The 17,550-nt window shown below is 44.7% G+C and overlaps 1 protein-coding gene across 1 annotated transcript in view; it reads right to left on the bottom strand.

The window, feature by feature from the left end:
- Positions 1–1,408: 1,408 nt before the first annotated feature.
- Positions 1,409–17,550, bottom strand: part of LOC123481012 (signal peptide peptidase-like 2B) — a 40,592-nt gene continuing 24,450 nt past the window's right edge. The window contains 5 exon segments of the mRNA XM_045218675.1: positions 1,409–2,732; positions 2,872–2,949; positions 7,441–7,540; positions 7,703–7,765; positions 7,934–8,008. Coding sequence (XP_045074610.1) covers positions 2,551–2,732; positions 2,872–2,949; positions 7,441–7,540; positions 7,703–7,765; positions 7,934–8,008 — 498 coding nt within the window. The 3' untranslated portion in view covers positions 1,409–2,550.

Below are 17,550 nucleotides of genomic sequence, written 5' to 3' on the forward strand. Positions count from 1 at the left end.
ACGACATAAATACATGGCTTTTACACCTAATATAAAGTGGGACCACAATATCTACTGGAAAAAGAGTGGGGACAACATTAATTGTTGCACCCTTAGATTGATATAAAAGACAGTCTGGTTCAAACCAAACCCATAGCATGCAAAACACACAGGTCCAAAGGTAAGATAAAAAAAAAAAATTATATGTATTTGGGAAGGTTTCCCAGACACAGATTAAGCCTTATCCTAGATTTATAAACATTTTACATGAAGATACTTCATTAAGCTGGCTTTTTAGTCCACTAGGAAAGCATCCCTTTATGCCCTAAATCAATAATAATTACTATCCTATCCCTTTGGCTGGTTGAGAATCCATGATAGCACCACATGATAAAGGGTATGTATGATACTTCAGTCATCTTTGATGTACAGAGGACAGGCCGTAGCGTGGCTCTTTCGTTCTTCATGGTACTTAATAAAGGAGAAGGAAAAGAGAGAGGGAACAAGCTGACTGACAGAACTTATAATGATGGGACTGTGACACATTGGTATCATCCCAAATCGCACCCCATTTCCTATACAGTGCACTACTTTTGACCAGGGCCCTATATAGGGAACAGGGTGTCATTTAGAACGCACACATTGACCTCCTAGTAGTGTAGATTATCATGGCTTCCAGGCCTCCCTTAAAAAAAAGAGATTCAATGGGAATCACCTGGTTAAATAAAGAGTAAAACATAAAAATGATTGTTGAATGCTATTCAGCATAGGATTGGTGGGTGAGATGAACTGAACTGGATGAGGTTGAGGATGGGGAGCTGAGCAGGGCAGGTCATCTGTATTGGATGCGACTCCGGCTGACTACATGGGATGCATTAACATAATCAGCTACCACATCATATGGGGATGAACTGGGCAGAGTAGGCCATCTATAGTGTTGTGACTCAATCTCAGTCCGGGGGGGTCTAACTCATATGGGAAGGGCCAGGGGGTGCTGGTTAGCGTTAACCTCTATTTCCAACCTTCTTCATGTCCGATGAGAACAGCGGAGTGGTGAACTTGGGTGTAGTGTATGGTAACGAGAGACTAGGTCAGCGTAGATCGAAGCTGTGTTATGCTCTTTGACTGCATGGCCTGCCTCAGTCCGTCTTGGTGTTGTTTAGCCTGGCCCGGGCCTGGGTCAGCCTGGTTTGGTTACGTCTGGCTCATCTACCGGACTCCCATGGCTGATCCTGCCGAAACATTAACAGGAAAGCAAGAGCCTTCAAAGCACCTTGTGACACAAACCCAGTAGCTTCTAGAAGCCTGGTTTGGTTACGTCTGGCTCATCTACCGGACTCCAATGGCTGATCCTGCCGACCCAGGGCTATGAAGATCAGCCACTGTAGGGTGGGTGGGTGGGTGGGTGGGTGCTGTGCCCCCTCCCCCATAGCTAGCTTGTTAGTGCTCCAGTATATGTGCGTTAGAGATGTCGACGATAAGTATGACGTGTCTCTAATGCCCAGGAACATCCGATTCAAACTCCCATTAGACAGCTCTGCAAGCGTTATAGGTTCGTTACTCACCAAATATGGAGTTTCGTTGAGCAACTATCTTAATTTACTGGCCAGTATGTACTTCCAAAAATTATCTAAATAAAAATGTACAAGCAACCGAAAATCACTCATTACTGCCATGCACAGGTCGGAAGTCTACAACAGCTCAATACATTGAAGGTGCTTTTTTCGGTTTCTTGTACATTTTTATTTTGACCTTTTTTGGAAGTACATACTGTCCGTAACGGGAGTAAATGAAGCTAGTTGCTCAGCTAAACTCCATATTAGGTGACTAACGATCGTATTTTGACATTATAACGCTAGCGGAGCTGTCTAATCCGAGTTTGAATTGGAGCCACCTGGGTGTTAGAGAGGAGACACGTCAAACTCATCGTCGACATCTTTTAACGCAGATACTGGGGCAGCTTGTTAGCAGAGGTATGGCTGTACATTGAGCAATAGATCTGACACATAGAAGGGGAGGAAACATTAACAGGAAAGCAAGAGCCTTCAGAGCACCTTGTGACACAAACCCAGTAGCTTCTAGAAGCATGTTCACAATTTTCAGTTCAGAGAAAAGGGGTCAGCGACACACAGTACAGTACATTCCATTGTCACCACCAGATACTATTTGTGTTGTCAACTACCTACCAAATGGTGTTTAATGACCCAAAACCCTATAACCCATAGTGTCTATTCTAACACCACGACATTACAATCTACTGTAAGACAATCTGACTGGTATCTAGCAGCAGAGGACTATAATGATACTAGTAAAGAATAAAGGCAAGCCCATATCTGATACCGGCTGCGACATTCAGACACTGTAGCCCTCAGCAGCCGACTATAGCAGAGAACCCACAGTAAATGACAGTATGGGAGGGCAGCGCAGTGGGACAGCAAACAGAAACAGCAAGTTGGAACGAAGAAATTGATATATCTAGTTTTCGGGGTTACGGTACTCAACTTTAAATTCTAGGTTTACTGTTAGGTACATAACACTAGAAATGTTTCTTTCCGTAGAAGGCGGCGGCACTCATATCAAACTGGTAATCACCACAAATCCACTCCCTGTCCAGAATAAGGGCAGTTCTTTGTGCCACAGCGCCACCGCGAGGCTGGAGAGGAGGGTGCAAGGCACCAGGTACAACAGGGCCGGCTGACCCATCTGCATCAGGGCCAGAGCTACAAAGGTGATGAGCAGCCCGATACCATAACCTGGAGAGAGGGAGCGAGGGAGAGGGTGAAAGAGGTAGGGGAAGAGCGAATCAGGAGTGTTACTGCTTGGTTGGAACAAATACTGTCTGTTATAAAGACTATCAAAAAGATGATGCAAATAAAAATGAATTGGTCTTACTGATAGTGCAGGCCAGGAAATAGAACCGTGAGGACTGCATGAGGATGTCAAACCTGTGACAGTAGGCTACCAGCAGACCTGACACACACAGAGAGACAGCGAGGTAGAGAGCGAGAGACCATGTCAGCTAAGCCGGGACGAGTTCAGATAGCAGCTTTATCTCGCTACAGAAAGATACTGTATGATATAAGGCCAGGTCAGGGAAAACTCCTGGCCCTAGATGAGATTTAGATTAGGCGCTATGGTTGTTACCTGGTACTAAGACAGGATACAAGAGTAGAGTAAATCAAATCAAATTGTATTTGTCACATACTTCGTAAACAACCGGTGTAGACTAACAGTGAAATTATTAATTACGGAGTTATGCATTCGGAAAAGTATTCAGACACCTCGACTTTTTCCACATTTTTACGTTACAGCCTTATTGTAAAATTGATTAAATTGTTTTTTCCCACTCATCAATCTACACACAAAACCCCATAATGACAATGCAAAAACAGGTTTTTAGAAATTTTTGCAAATGTATTGAAAATAAATAACTGAAATATCACATTTACATAAGTATTCAGAACCTTTACTCAGCACTTTGTTGAAGCACCTTTGGCAGCGATTACAGCCTGGAGTCTTCTTGGGTATGACGCTACAAGGTTGGCACACCTGTATTTGGGGAGTTTCTCCCATTCTTCTCTGCAGATCCTCTTAAGCTGTCAGGTTGGATGGGGAGCGTCGCTGCACGGCTATTTTCAGGTCTCTCCAGAGATGTTTGATCGGGTTCAAGTCCGGCCTCTGGCTGGGCCACTCAAGGACATTCGGAGACTTGTCCCGAAGCCACCCCTGCGTTGTCTTGGCTATGTGCTTAGGGTCGTTGTCCTGTTGGAAGGTGAACCTTCGCCCCAGTCTGAGGTCCTGAGCAGCTTTTCATCAAGGATCTCTGTACTTTGCTGTCATGTGTCTTTTGCTAAGGAGTGGCTTCCATCTGGCCACTCTACCATAAAGGCCTGATTGGTGGAGTGCTGCTGAGATGGTTGTCCTTCTGGAAGGTTCTCCCATCTCCACAGAGGAACTCTGGCGCTCTGTCAGAGTGACCATCGGGTTCTTGGTCACCTCCCTGACCAAGGCCCTTCTCCCCCGATTGCTCAGTTTGGCCGGGCGGCCAGCTCTAGGAAGAGTCTTGGTGGTTCCAAACTTCTTCCATTTAAGAATGATGGAGGCCACTGTGTTCTTGGGGACCTTCAGTGCTGCAGAACGTTTTTGGTACCCTTCCCCAGATCTATGCATCGACACAATCCTGTCTTGGAGCTCTACGGACAATTCCTTCAACCTCATGGTTTGGTTTTTGCTCTGACATGCACTGTCAACTGTGGGGCCTAATATAGACAGGTGTGTGCCTTTCCAAATCATGTCCAGTAAATTTAATTTACCACAGGTGGACTCCAAGTTGTAGAAAAATCTCAAGGATGATCAATGGAAACAGGATGCACCTGAGCTCAATTTCAAGTCTCATAGCAAAGGGTCTGAATACTTATGTAAATAAGGTATCATTTTTTTAATTTTTTATTATACATTTGCAAACATTTCTAAAAACCTGTTTTTGCTTTGTCATTATGGGTTATTTTTATTTTTATTTTATTTAACCTTTATTTAACTAGGCAAGTCAGTTAAGAACAAATTCTTATTTACAATGACGGCCTACACCGGGGGGGTCAATGCAGATAGTCCGGGTAGCTATTTGGCTAAGTATTTAGCAGTCTTATGGCTAGGGGGTAGAAGCTGTTCAGGTTCCTGTTGGTTCCAGACTTGGTTCATCGATACCGCTTGCCGTGCGGTAGCAGAAGGAACAGTCTATTACTTGGTGGCTGGAGTCTGACTATTTTTAGGGCTTTCCTGACACTGCCTGTTATAGAGGTCCCGGATGGCAGGGAGCTCGGCCCCAGTGATGTAATGGGCCGTCCGCACTACCCTCTGTAGTGCTTTGCGGTCGGATGCCAAGCAGTTGCCATACCAAGCAGAGATGTAGCCAGTCAAGATGCTCTCAATGGTGCAGCTGTATAACTTTTTGAGGATCTGAGGGCCCATGCCAAATCTTTTCAGCCTCCTGAGGGGGAAAAGGCGTTGCCGTGCCTTCTTCATGACTGTGTTGGTGTGTGTAGACCATGTTAATTCCTTAGTGATGTGGACACAGAGGAACTTGAAGCTCTCAACCTGCTCCACTACAGCCCCGTTGATGTGGATGGGGGCGTACTCGGCCCTACGTTTCATGTAGTCCACGATCAGCTCCTTTGTCTTGCTGACTTTTAGGGAAAGGTTGTTGTCCTGGCACCACACTGTCAGGTCACTGACCTCCTCCCCATAGGCTGTCTCATTGTCGTCGGTGGTCAGGCCTACCACCATCGTGTTGTCAGCAAACTTGATGATAGTGTTGGAGTCGTGTGCGGCCACGCAGTTGTGGGTGAACAGAGAATACAGGAGGGGACTAAGCACACACCCCTGAAGGGCCCCCATGTTGAGGGTCAGCGTGGCGGATGTGTTGTTGCCTACCCTCACCACCTGGGGGCGGCCCATCAGGAAGTCCAGGATCCAGTTGCAGAGTGAAGTGTTCAGTCCCAGGGTCCTGAGATTAGTGATGAGCTTGGAGGGGACTATGGTGTTGAACGTTGAACTGTAGTCAATTAATAATATTCCTCTTATCCAGGTGGGAGAGGGCAGTGTGGAGTGCAGTAGAGATTGCGTCATCTGTGGATCTGTTGGGGCGGTATGGCGTCTGGGATGGTGGTGTTGATGTGAGCCATGACCAGCCTTTCAAAGCATTTCATGGCTACAGATGTGAGTGCTATGGGGCGATAGTCATTTAGACAGGTTACCTTGGCCTTCTTGGGCACAGGGACTATGGTGGTCTGCTTGAAACATGTACAGTGGGGAGAACAAGTATTTGATACACTGCCAATTTTGCAGGTTTTCCTACTTACAAAGAATGTAGAGGTCTGTAATTTTTATCATAGGTACACTTCAACTGTGAGAGACGGAATATAAAACAAAAATCCAGAAAATCACATTGTATGATTTTTAAGTAATTCATTTGCATTTTATTGCATGACATAAGTATTTGATCACCTACCAACCAGTAAGAATTCCGGCTCTCACAGACCTGTTCGTTTTTCTTTAAGAAGCCCTCCTGTTCTCCACTCATTACCTGTATTAACTGCACCTGTTTGAACTCGTTACCCGTATAAAAGACACCTGTCCACACACTCAATCAAACAGACTCCAACCTCTCCACAATGGCCAAGACCAGAGAGCTGTGTAAGGACATCAGGGATAAAATTGTAGACCTGCACAATGCTGGGATGGGCTACAGGACAATAGGCAAGCAGCTTGGTGAGAAGGCAACAACTGTTGGCGCAATTATTAGAAAATGGAAGAAGTTCAAGATGACGGTCAATCACCCTCGGTCTGGGGCTCCATGCAAAATCTCACCTTGTGGGGCATCAATGATCATGAGGAAGGTGAGGGATCAGCCCAGAACTACACGGCAGGACCTGGTCAATGACCTGAAGAGAGATGGGACCACAGTCTCAAAGAAAACCATTCGTAACACACTACGGATTAAACACACTACGCATGGATTAAAATCCTGCAGCGCACACAAGGTCCCCCTGCTCAAGCCAGTGCATGTCCAGGCCCGTCTGAAGTTTGCCTATGACCATCTGGATGATCCAGAGGAGGAATGGGAGAAGGTCATGTGGTCTGATGAGACAAAAATAGAGCTTTTTGGTCTAAACTCCACTCGCCGTGTTTGGCGGAAGAAGAAGGATGAGTACAACCCCAAGAACACCATCCCAACCGTGAAGCATGGAGGTGGAAACATCATTCTTTGGGGATGCTTTTCTGCAAAGGGGACAGGATGACTTCACCGTATTGAGGGGAGGATGGATGGGGCCATGTATCGCAAGATCTTGGCCAACAACCTCCTTCCCTCAGTAAGAGCATTGAAGATGGGTCGTGGCTGGGTCTTCCAGCATGACAACGACCGAAACACACAGCCAGGGCAACTAAGGAGTGGCTCCGTAAGAAGCATCTCAAGGTCCTGGAGTGGCCTAGCCAGTCTCCAGACCTGAACCCAATAGAAAATCTTTGGAGGGAGCTGAAAGTCCGTATTGCCCAGCGACAGCCCCGAAACCTGAAAGATCTGGAGAAGGTCTGTATGGAGGAGTGGGCCAAAATCCCTGCTGCAGTGTGTGCAAACCTGGTCAAGACCTACAGGAAACGTATGATCTCTGTAATTGCAAACAAAGGTGTCTGTACCAAATATTAAGTTCTGCTTTTCTGATGTATCAAATACTTATGTCATGCAATAAAATGCAAATTAATTACTTAAAAATCATACAATGTGATTTTCTGGATTTTTGTTTTAGATTCAGTCTCTCACAGTTGAAGTGTACCTATGATAAAAATTACAGACCTCTACATGCTTTGTAAGTAGGAAAACCTGCAAAATCGGCAGTGTATCAAATAATTCTCCCCACTGTAGGTATAGAGTAGAGGGCAGAGTATAGTACAATATAGTGTTACCTGGTACTAAGATGTCTCCAAATCCCAGCAGAGAGAAGGGCCTGTCACACAAAGCCAGGGGGGAGGAGTTGAGGCGGGGCACTTTAAGCACCATAGGAAGCTGGAGAAAGGACAGGAAAGACAGCGAGCATAGATTACTTACATTTTTTCTTACTTCTATTCCCACATTGGTTCAAGTGAAAAAAACGATTGTGACGCCAAATCAACAACAAAACATATCAAATCAATTGATTGATGGATTTATTCACGATGCCAACTGTACCTTTTCATGTGTAGAGGAGTCAGAGGGACCAGCCGCAACCTCCACCATTATACTCTCACCACTCTGAAGAGAGAAACACAGGAAACATGGTAGCGGCTTAATGTATAGTACAATTATCTAGCAAGTTATAGTTCTTTAAGTTCGTCCTGTAACAAAAAGCATTTTAGAATGAAAATGTATGAGTATTTCTTATTGAAAAGTTGGGCTCAACCGCGAATGACTGTAACGTACCTTGGTAAAGAGAGGTGTAATAAATACAAAGAAAACATCGTAGACAAATAGGGTCACCAACAGCATGGTGCAGGCCTGGAAAAGAGAACATGGAAGAAGACATTAATATGACTGTCTTTTCCTGCCCATGGTTAGATACACAGGTCATTGAGTGTCATAAGGCCTGGTCATTAACACACATGCATGATCATCAGTACAACTCGTTACACTAGTTAGTTATTAAATGTGGTCAGTACCAGTAAATTGATTTGCATTTTAATGAGGGAAATAAGTATTTGACCCCCTCTCAATCAGAAAGATTTCTGGCTCCCAGGTGTCTTTTATACAGGTAACGAGCTGAGATTAGGAGCACACTCTTAAAGGGAGTGCTCCTAATCTCAGCTTGTTACCTGTATAAAATACACCTGTCCACAGAAGCAATCAATCAATCAGATTCCAAACTCTCCACCATGGCCAAGACCAAAGAGCTCTCCAAGGATGTCAGGGAAGAAACACAAAATAACTGTCAATCTCCCTCGGCCTGGGGCTCCATGCAAGATCTCACCTCGTGGAGTTGCAATGATCATGAGAATGGTGAGGAATCAGCCCAGAACTACACGGGAGGATCTTGTCAATGATCTCAAGGCAGCTGGGACCATAGTCACCAAGAAAACAATTGGTAACACACTACACCGTGAAGGACTGAAATCCTGCAGCGCCCGCAAGGTCCCCCTGTTCAAGAAAGCACATATACATGCCCGTCTGAAGTTTGCCAATGAACATCTGAATGATTCAGAGGAGAACTGGGTGAAAGTGTTGTGGTCAGATGAGACCAAAATCGAGCTCTTTGGCATCAACTCAACTCGCCGTGTTTGGAGGAGGAGGAATGCTGCCTATGACCCCAAGAACACCATCCCCACCGTCAAACATGGAGGTGGAAACATTATGCTTTGGGGGTGTTTTTCTGCTAAGGGTACAGGACAATTTCACCGCATCAAAGGGACGATCTTGGGTGAGAACCTCCTTCCCTCAGCCAGGGCATTGAAAATGGGTCGTGGATGGGTATTCCAGCATGACAATGACCCAAAACACACGGCCAAGGCAACAAAGGAGTGCCTCAAGAAGAAGCACATTAAGGTCCTGGAGTGGCCTAGCCAGTCTCCAGATCTTAATCCCATAGAAAATCTGTGGAGGGAGCTAAAGGTTCGAGTTGCCAAACGTCCGCCTCGAAACCTTAATGACTTGGAGAAGATCTGCAAAGAGGAGTGGGACAAAATCCCTCCTGAGATGTGTGCAAACCTGGTGGCCAACTACAAGAAACGTCTGACCTCTGTGTCATGTTTTGCAGAGGGGTCAAATACTTATTTCCCTCATTAAAATGCAAATCAATTTATAACATTTTTGACATGCGTTTTTCTGGATTTTTTGTTGTTGTTATTCTGTCTCTCACTGTTCAAATAAACCTACCATTAAAATTCTAGACTGATCATTTCTTTGTCAGTGGGAAAACGTACAAAATCAGCAGGGGATCAAATACTTTCCCTCACTGTAAGTAGTAACATTAACACTATGCCATCTAATTGCAGTCGCTGTACTCATAATATACAGGAGAACTATCGCCTTATGGTGAGGATAGCCGTGTTGCAAGCACAGCTTCAGATGCAATCATTAGGCAAGGGCAATTTAAGTGTAGGAAAGAATGAAACAGCGTCTGTGCCACCAGTAAGTAAAGATAGTACTATAAATCCCCCCGCACATTCCCCGCAGCCGGACAATTTTCTCAAGGCTTCTGGAAAGAAATGCTGTCATCATGCTTAACCGGTGTCGCTCATTCAGCCGACAGAAACTTTCAACCGGTTCTCCCCATTAAGCAATGAGTCGGAGTCAGAGGCCGAGCCTTCTCAGGTCTCTCCTCCACCCATTACAGGGTCTGAGCCGTCGAAGCCTCCCACCATTAGCTCTGACAAACTGAAAACCCTAGTCATTGGAGACTCCATTACCCACAATATTAGACTTCAAAATAATCATCCAGCGATCATACACTGTTTACCAGGGGGCAGGGCTACCGACGTAAAGGCTAATCTGAAGATGGTGCTGGCAAAGGCTGAGTGTAGAGAGTATAGGGATATTGTTATCCACGTCGGCACCAACGATATTATGATGAAACAGTCAGAGATCACCAAGCGCAACAAAACTTCAGTTTGTAAATCAGCTAGAAAGATTTGTCGGCATCGAGTAATTGTCTCTGGCCTCCTCGCAGTTAGAGGGAGTGATGAGCTCTACAGCAGTCTCACAACTCAATTGCTGGTTGAAAACGGTTTTCTGCCCCTCCCAAAAGATAGAATTTGTATTTAAAAGTCGGCCCTCTTTCTGGGACTCACCCACAAACCGGACCAAGCCTGGCCTGCTGAGGAGTGACGGACACCATCCTAGCTGGAGGGGTGCTCTCATCTTATCAATGAACATAGACAGGGCTCTAACTCCACAATGAGATAGCCAGCCTGCCAGCTTAGTGGAGTCTGCCAGTAGCACAGTCAGTGTAGTCAGCTCAGCTAACCCCATTGAGACCGTGTCTGTGCTTCGATCTAGGTTGAGCAAAACAAAACATGGCGGTGTTCGCCTTAGCAATCTCACTGCAACAAAGACCTCCTCCATTCCTGTCATTATTGAAAGAGATTGTGATATCTCACATCTCAAAATAGGGTTACTTAATGTTAGATCCCTCACTTCAAAGGCAGTCATAGTCAATGAACTAATCACTGATCATAATCTTGATGTGATTGGCCTGACTGAAACATGGCTCAAGCCTGATGAATTTACTTTGTTAAATGAGGCCTCTCCTCCTGGTTACACTGGTGACCATATTCCCTGCACTTCCGGCAAAGGTGGAGGTGTTGCTAACATTTATGACAGCAAATTGCAATTAAAATAAAATAAAAATGACTGCGTTTTCGTCTTTTGGGCTTCTAGTCATAATCTATGCAGCCTACTCAATCACTTTTTATAGCTACGGTTTACAGGCCTCCTGAGCGTTCCTCACCGAGTTCCCTGAATTCCTATCGGACCTTGTAGTCATGGCAGATAATATTCAAATTTTTGGTGACTTTCATATTCACATGGAAAAGTCCACAGACCCACTCCAAAAGGCTTTCGGAGCCATCATCGACTCAGTGGGTTTTGCCCAACATGTCTCCGGACCTACTCATTGCCACAGTCATAACCTGGATCTAGATTTGTCCCGTGGAATAAATATTGTGGATCTACAAGTTTTTCCTCATCAGACCACCATTTTATTAAGTTTGCAATCACAACAAATAATCTGCTCAGACCACAACCAAGGATCATCAAAAGCTGTGCTATAAATTCTCGGACAACCCAAAGATTCCTAGATGCCCTTCCAGACTCCCTCAACCTACTCAACGTCGGCGTACAAAAATCGGTTAACCACCTGAGGATCTTAATTTAACCTTGCGTAATCCCCTAGATGCAGTCGCACCCCTAAAAACAAAAAACATTTGTCACAAGAAAGTTGCTCCCTGGTATACAGAAAATACCCAAGCCCTGAAGCAAGCTTCCAGAAAAATGGAACTGAAATGGCGCTCCACCAAACTGGAAGTCTTCCAACTAGCTTGGAAAGACAGTACCGTGCAATATCGAAGAGCCCTCACTGCTGCTTGATCATCCTATTTTTCCAACCTAATTGAGGAGAATAAGAACAATCCCCCCAAAAAATGTATACTGTCGCAAAGCTAACTAAAAAGCAGCATTCAACAAGAGAGGATAGCTTTCACTTCAGCAGTGATAAATTCATTAACTTCTTCTATGAAAAGATCATGATCATTAGAAAGCAAATTTCGGACTCTACTTTGAATCGGCGTATTTCTCCAAAGCTCAGTTGTCCTGAGTCAGCACAGAACTGCCAGGACCTAGGATCAATGGAGACACAAGTATTTTTTAAATCCTCTATCTCTTGACACATTCATGAAAATAGTAATGGCCTCTAAACCGTCAAGCTGCATTCTGCACCCTATTCCAACTAAACTACTGAAAGAGCTACTTCCTGTGCTTGGCCCTCCTATGTTGAACATAATAAATGGCTCCCTATCCACCGGATGTGTTCCAAACTCACTAAAAGTGGCAGTAATAAAGCCTCTCTTGAAAAAGCCAAACCTTGACCCGGAAAATGTAAAAAACTATCTTTCTATATCGAATCTCCCATTCCTCTCAAAGATTTTAGAAAAAGCTGTTGCGCAGCAACTCACTGCCTTCCTGAAGACAAATAATATATACAAAATGCTTCAGTCTGGTTTTAGACCCCACCATAGCACTGAGACTGTACTCATGAAGGTGGTAAATTACCTTTTAATGGCGTCAGACCAAAGCTCTGCATCTGTCCTCGTGCTCTTAGACCTTAGTGCTGCTTTTGACACCATCGATCGCCATATTATTTTGGAGAGATTAGAAACCCTAATTGGTCTACACGGACAAGTTCTTGCCTGGTTTAGATCTTATCTGTCGGAATGATATCAGTTGTTCTCTGTGGATGGTTTATTCTCTGACAAATCAATTGAACGTTTTGGCATTCCTCAAGGTTCTGCTTTAGGACCACTATTGTTTTCACTATATATATTCTACCTCTTGGTGATGTTATTCGGAAACACAATGTCAACTTTCACTGCTATGTGGATGACACATAGCTGTACATTTCGATGAAACATGGTGAAGCCCCAAAATTACCTACCCTGGAAGCCTGTGTTTCAGACATAAGGAAGTGGATGGCAGCAAACATTTCACTTTTAAACTCTGACAAAACAGAGACGCTAGTTCTAGGTCCCAAGAAACAAAGAGATCTGCTGTTGGATCTGACAATTAATCTTGATGGCTCTACAGTTGTCTCAAATAAAACTGAAGGACCTTTGGTGTTACTCTGGACTCTGATCTCTTTTTTGACGAACATATCAATATTTCAAGGACAGATTTTTTCCATCTTCGTAACATTGCAAAAATCTGAAACTGTTTGTCCAAAAATGATGCTGAAATGCTCATCCATGCTTTTGTCACTTCTAGATTAGACTACTGCAATGCCCTACTCTCCGGCTACCTGGCTAGAGCACTAAATGAACATCAGTTAGTGCTAAACACGGCTGCTAGAATCTTGACTAGAACCAAAAAATTTGATCATATTACTCCAGTGCTAGCCTCTCTACTGGCTTCCTGTTAAGGGCTGATTTCAAGGTTTTACTGCTAGTCTACAAAGCATTACATGGGCTTGCTCCTACTTATCTCTCCGATTTGGTCCTGCCGTACATACCTACACATACGCTACGGTCACAAGACGCAGAACTCCTTATTGTCCCTAGAATTTCTAAGCAAACAGCTGGAGGCAGGGCTTTCTCCTATATAGCTCCATTTTTATGGAATGGTCTGCCTAACCATGTGAGAGCTGCAGACTCGGTCTCAACCTTTAAGTCTTTACTGAAGACTCATCTCTTCAGTAGGTCCTATGATTGAGTGTAGTTTGGCCAGGGGTAGAAAGGTGAACGGCAAGGCACTGGAGCAACGAACCGCCCTTGCTGTCGCTGCCTGACCCGGCTCCCCTCTCTCCACTGGGATTCTCTGCCTCAGACCCTATTACAGGGGCTGAGTCACTGGCTTACTAGTGCTCTTCCATGCTGTCCCTAGGAGGGGTGCGTCACTTGAGTGGGTTGAGTCACAGACGTGATCTTCCTGTCCGGTCTTGCGCCCCCTCGGGCTAGTGCGATGGAGGAGATCTTCGTGGGCTATACTCAGCCTCGTCTCAGGGTAGAAAGTTGGTGGTCTGTTGATATCCCTCTAGTGGTGTAGGGGCTGTGCTTTGGCAAAGTGGGTGGGGCTATATCCTGCCTGGTTGGCCCTGTCCGGGGGTATCGTCGGATGGGGCCACAGTGTCCCGCGACCCACCCGTCTCAGTCTCCAGTATCTATGCTGCAATAGTCTGTTATATCTGGTGTAATTCTCCTGTCTTATCTGGTGTCCTTTCTGAATTTAAGTATGCTCCCGCTAATTCTCCCTCCCCTCCCGGAGGACCTGAGCCCTAGTATCAGGACTACCTGGCCTGATGACTCCTGGCTGTCCCCAGGATATTTACTGCTGAGGTACTGACCTGTTGCACCCTCTACAACCACTGTGATTACTATTTGACCCTGCTGGTCATCTATGAACGTTTGATCATCTTGAAGAACAATCTGGTCTTAAATGGCCATGTACTCTTACAATCTCCACCCGGCACAGCCAGAAGAGGACTGGCCACCCCTCAGAGCCTGGTTCCTCTCTAGGTTTCTTCCTAGGTTCCTGCCTTTCTAGGGAGTTTTACCTAGCGACCATGCTTCTACATCTGCATTGCTTGATGTTTGGGGTTTTAGGCTGGGTTTCTGTATAGCACTTTGTGACATCTGCTGATGTAAAAATGGCTTTATAAATACATTTCATTGATTGACTGACAGCTTTCCACACTCTTGGCAATCTCTCAACCAGCTTCACCTGGAATGCGTTTCCAACAGTCTTGAAGGAGTTCCCACATATGCTGAGCACTTGTTGGCTGCTTTTCCTTCACTCTGCGGTCCAACTCATCCCAAACCATCTCAATTGGGTTGAGGTCGGGTGATTGTGGAGGCCAGGTCATCTGATGCAGCACTCCATCACTCTCCTTGGTCAAATAGCCCTTACACAGCCTGGAGGTGTGTTTTGGGTCATTGTCCGGTTGAAAAACAAATGATAGTACCACTAAGCCCAAACCAGATGGGATGGCATATCATTACAGAATGCTGTGGTAGCCATGCTGGTTAAGTGTGCCTTGAATTCTAAATAAGTCAAAGAACAGTGTCACCAGCAAAGCATCACCACACCATCACACCTCCTCCTCCATGCTTCACGGCAGTGAACCAAAAATCTCAAATTTGGACTCAGACCAAAGGACAGATTTCCACCGGTCTAATGTCCATTGCTCGTGTTTCTTGGCCCAAGCAAGTCTCTTCTTATTATTGGTGTCCTTTAGTAGTGGTTTCTTTGCAGCAATTCGACCATGAAGGCCTGATTCACACAGTCTCCTCTGAACAGTTGATGTTGAGATGTGCCTGTTACTTGAACTCTGTGAATCATTTATTTGGGCTGCAATTTCTGAGGCTGGTAACTAATGAACATATCCTCTGCAGCAGAGGTAACTCTGGGTCTTCCTTTCCTGTGGCGGTCCTCATGAGAGCCAGTTTCATCATAGCGCTTGGTGGTTTTTGCGACTGCACTTGAAAGAAACTTTCAAAGTTCTTGAAATTTTCCGGATTGACTGACCTTCATGTCTTAAAAGTAACGGACTGTTGTTTCTCTTTGCTTATTTGAGCTGTTCTTGCCATAATATGGACTTGGTCTTTTACAAAATAGGGCTATCTTCTGTATACCACCCCTACCTTGTCACAACACAACTGATTGGCTCAAACGCATTAAGAAGGAAATAAATTCTACAAATTAACTTTTAAGAAGGCACACCTGTTAATTCAAGTGCATTCCAGGCGACTTCCTCATGAAGCTGGTTGAGAGAATGCCAAGAGTTTCCAAAGCTGTCATCAAGGCAAAGGGTGGCTACATTGAAGAATCTCAAATATAAAATGTATTTTGATTTGTTTAACACTTTTTTGGTTACTACATGATTCCGTAAGTGTCATTTCATAGTTTTGATGTCTTCACTATTATTCTACAATGTAGAAAATTGTACAAATCAAGAAAAACCCTGGAATGTAGAGAAGTACATGTCGAAAGTATAAGTCATTTGATAAGTCACGTAGAATTAATACCGGGAGTGAGACCTAGGAGTTTTCCATTAGCAGCACCCTTTAGGCATAAGAAACTGTCAGTATCTGGTAATGTGTATGGAGTTAGACCGTTGCCTGTGAGTTCTGGACGGGCCTGACCTCTGTGGTTGGAAAATAACAGCAGTATTAAGAAGTTATTTGATTTCGGTTCGTGCCCTATTGGGGTGGGTAATAGAGATTGACTGTGCAATAAAATAACATTGGTTGTCAATATTAGTAATGGAACTTGAGGCATGACACAGGTGATAGGACATTAGGTCTCCTGTATTCCCCAGTAACACATTGGCAGACGCTTCAGTGCCGTTCTCAACACAAGGTATCACGTCCTGTGACCAAATTATTAGGCACATACTGTATACCGTAACTACGCTCCGGAGAAATGGGTATCACTACCTGGGAAAAACAGTTAATAGAGGGCGTGCATTAGAGCTGTGGGTGAGGAAATCTAAAACACCCTAGACATCGGGAGGGGCGCAGAAATAATAACTATTGAAATGGCATCCGGGGGTCCTGACACTCCTGTAAAATGGGGGATAGAAGAGGAACATTTTAACAAAGCCATTGAGGCGCTAAAAGAGGCGCACAAGTAATCTACCAATTCGGCTTGAATATGGGGAAAGTTTAACAAATTGGTAAGTACTTCCCTGCTGATGGAAGATTCCGATCTAATAAAGAACTCATAGATGCTATTGTGGTGTGTAACAGTGACATCAAGGAGAAATCACAAGCGTTTTGATGTCGATGTTTTATCAAAAGAAAGGTAAAACAAATAAAGCTAAAATTAAAGATCTGCAGCGTCAGCTAGACCAGACAACTGACAAGTATGAGACAAGTAAAAAAAACTAGGAAAAGCAGAGGGGCGCGCACACAAATTGGATGAATGGAACAAGGATCTTGGAGATGTGCTGGAAAGGTGTCAAACTAATTCAACTACTTACAGTTACCCTCCAACAGTATCAGAACACCTGTGGACAGGGTATATGGCTTAAGGTGTCTGCATGCTTCCCAGCCGAAATAGTTGGGAACAGTTTGTGCATTATGATGACATTTAGTGATTTTTTTCTGTTCGTTTTGGACTTCGGCAAGGGTTTTTTCTGCTGTTCGGACACACAAAAAATGTTTGAGGCAAGCTGAAGTCGGTAGCCGAAGTCTATGCCCCCTTGTCGGTGATTGGGCAACAGTAGGGATTTTTCAATGAAGTGCCTATTGTCATTCAACGAGAGACGACTCATCCTCATGCACATTTATTCACTTAAGAAATACTGCATCAAACATCCTAGTCAGATGCTAAATTGCGCAACTAAGATCTCCTAGGCAAAAATGTCAAAATTAATGACAGATTTCTTGAGTTATCTTAGATTAATCCAGACTATTTTGAGGAAGTGGGCTACGGCGTCTCAAAATGGACAAACAGTACTATTGCAGCTTTTTTCAAGTTTTTCCAAGCAAAGGTCTTTTAAGGGAGTATGTGTGCACACTCGTTCGGCTCGCCGAATTGAAGCATGCCTACGCCTTTAGCCACCCCTCCGCTGTTCGTCCCGGGATATCATGTATCCCACACTAGAAAGATTACACCTCCTTTATGTCCCGCTCTCAAAAGAGGAAAAGGAGTGTTATGGCTCGAGAGAGAGGCAGAAGATGGGGGTATCACTAGTCCAGATAGTGGTCCCAGACTGGATCATATAGCCGAGAGATCCAGGAAACCATAGAGGTATGCCCGGTTCGTACCCATGCAGTTGTAATTACTTTTTATCCTGGGCAGGTACTCCCAGATGGAGGAAACCCCATACCGCCAGA

This window comes from Coregonus clupeaformis, unplaced genomic scaffold, assembly GCF_020615455.1.
Source record: "Coregonus clupeaformis isolate EN_2021a unplaced genomic scaffold, ASM2061545v1 scaf1719, whole genome shotgun sequence".
In the NCBI taxonomy this organism is placed as follows: domain Eukaryota; kingdom Metazoa; phylum Chordata; class Actinopteri; order Salmoniformes; family Salmonidae; genus Coregonus; species Coregonus clupeaformis.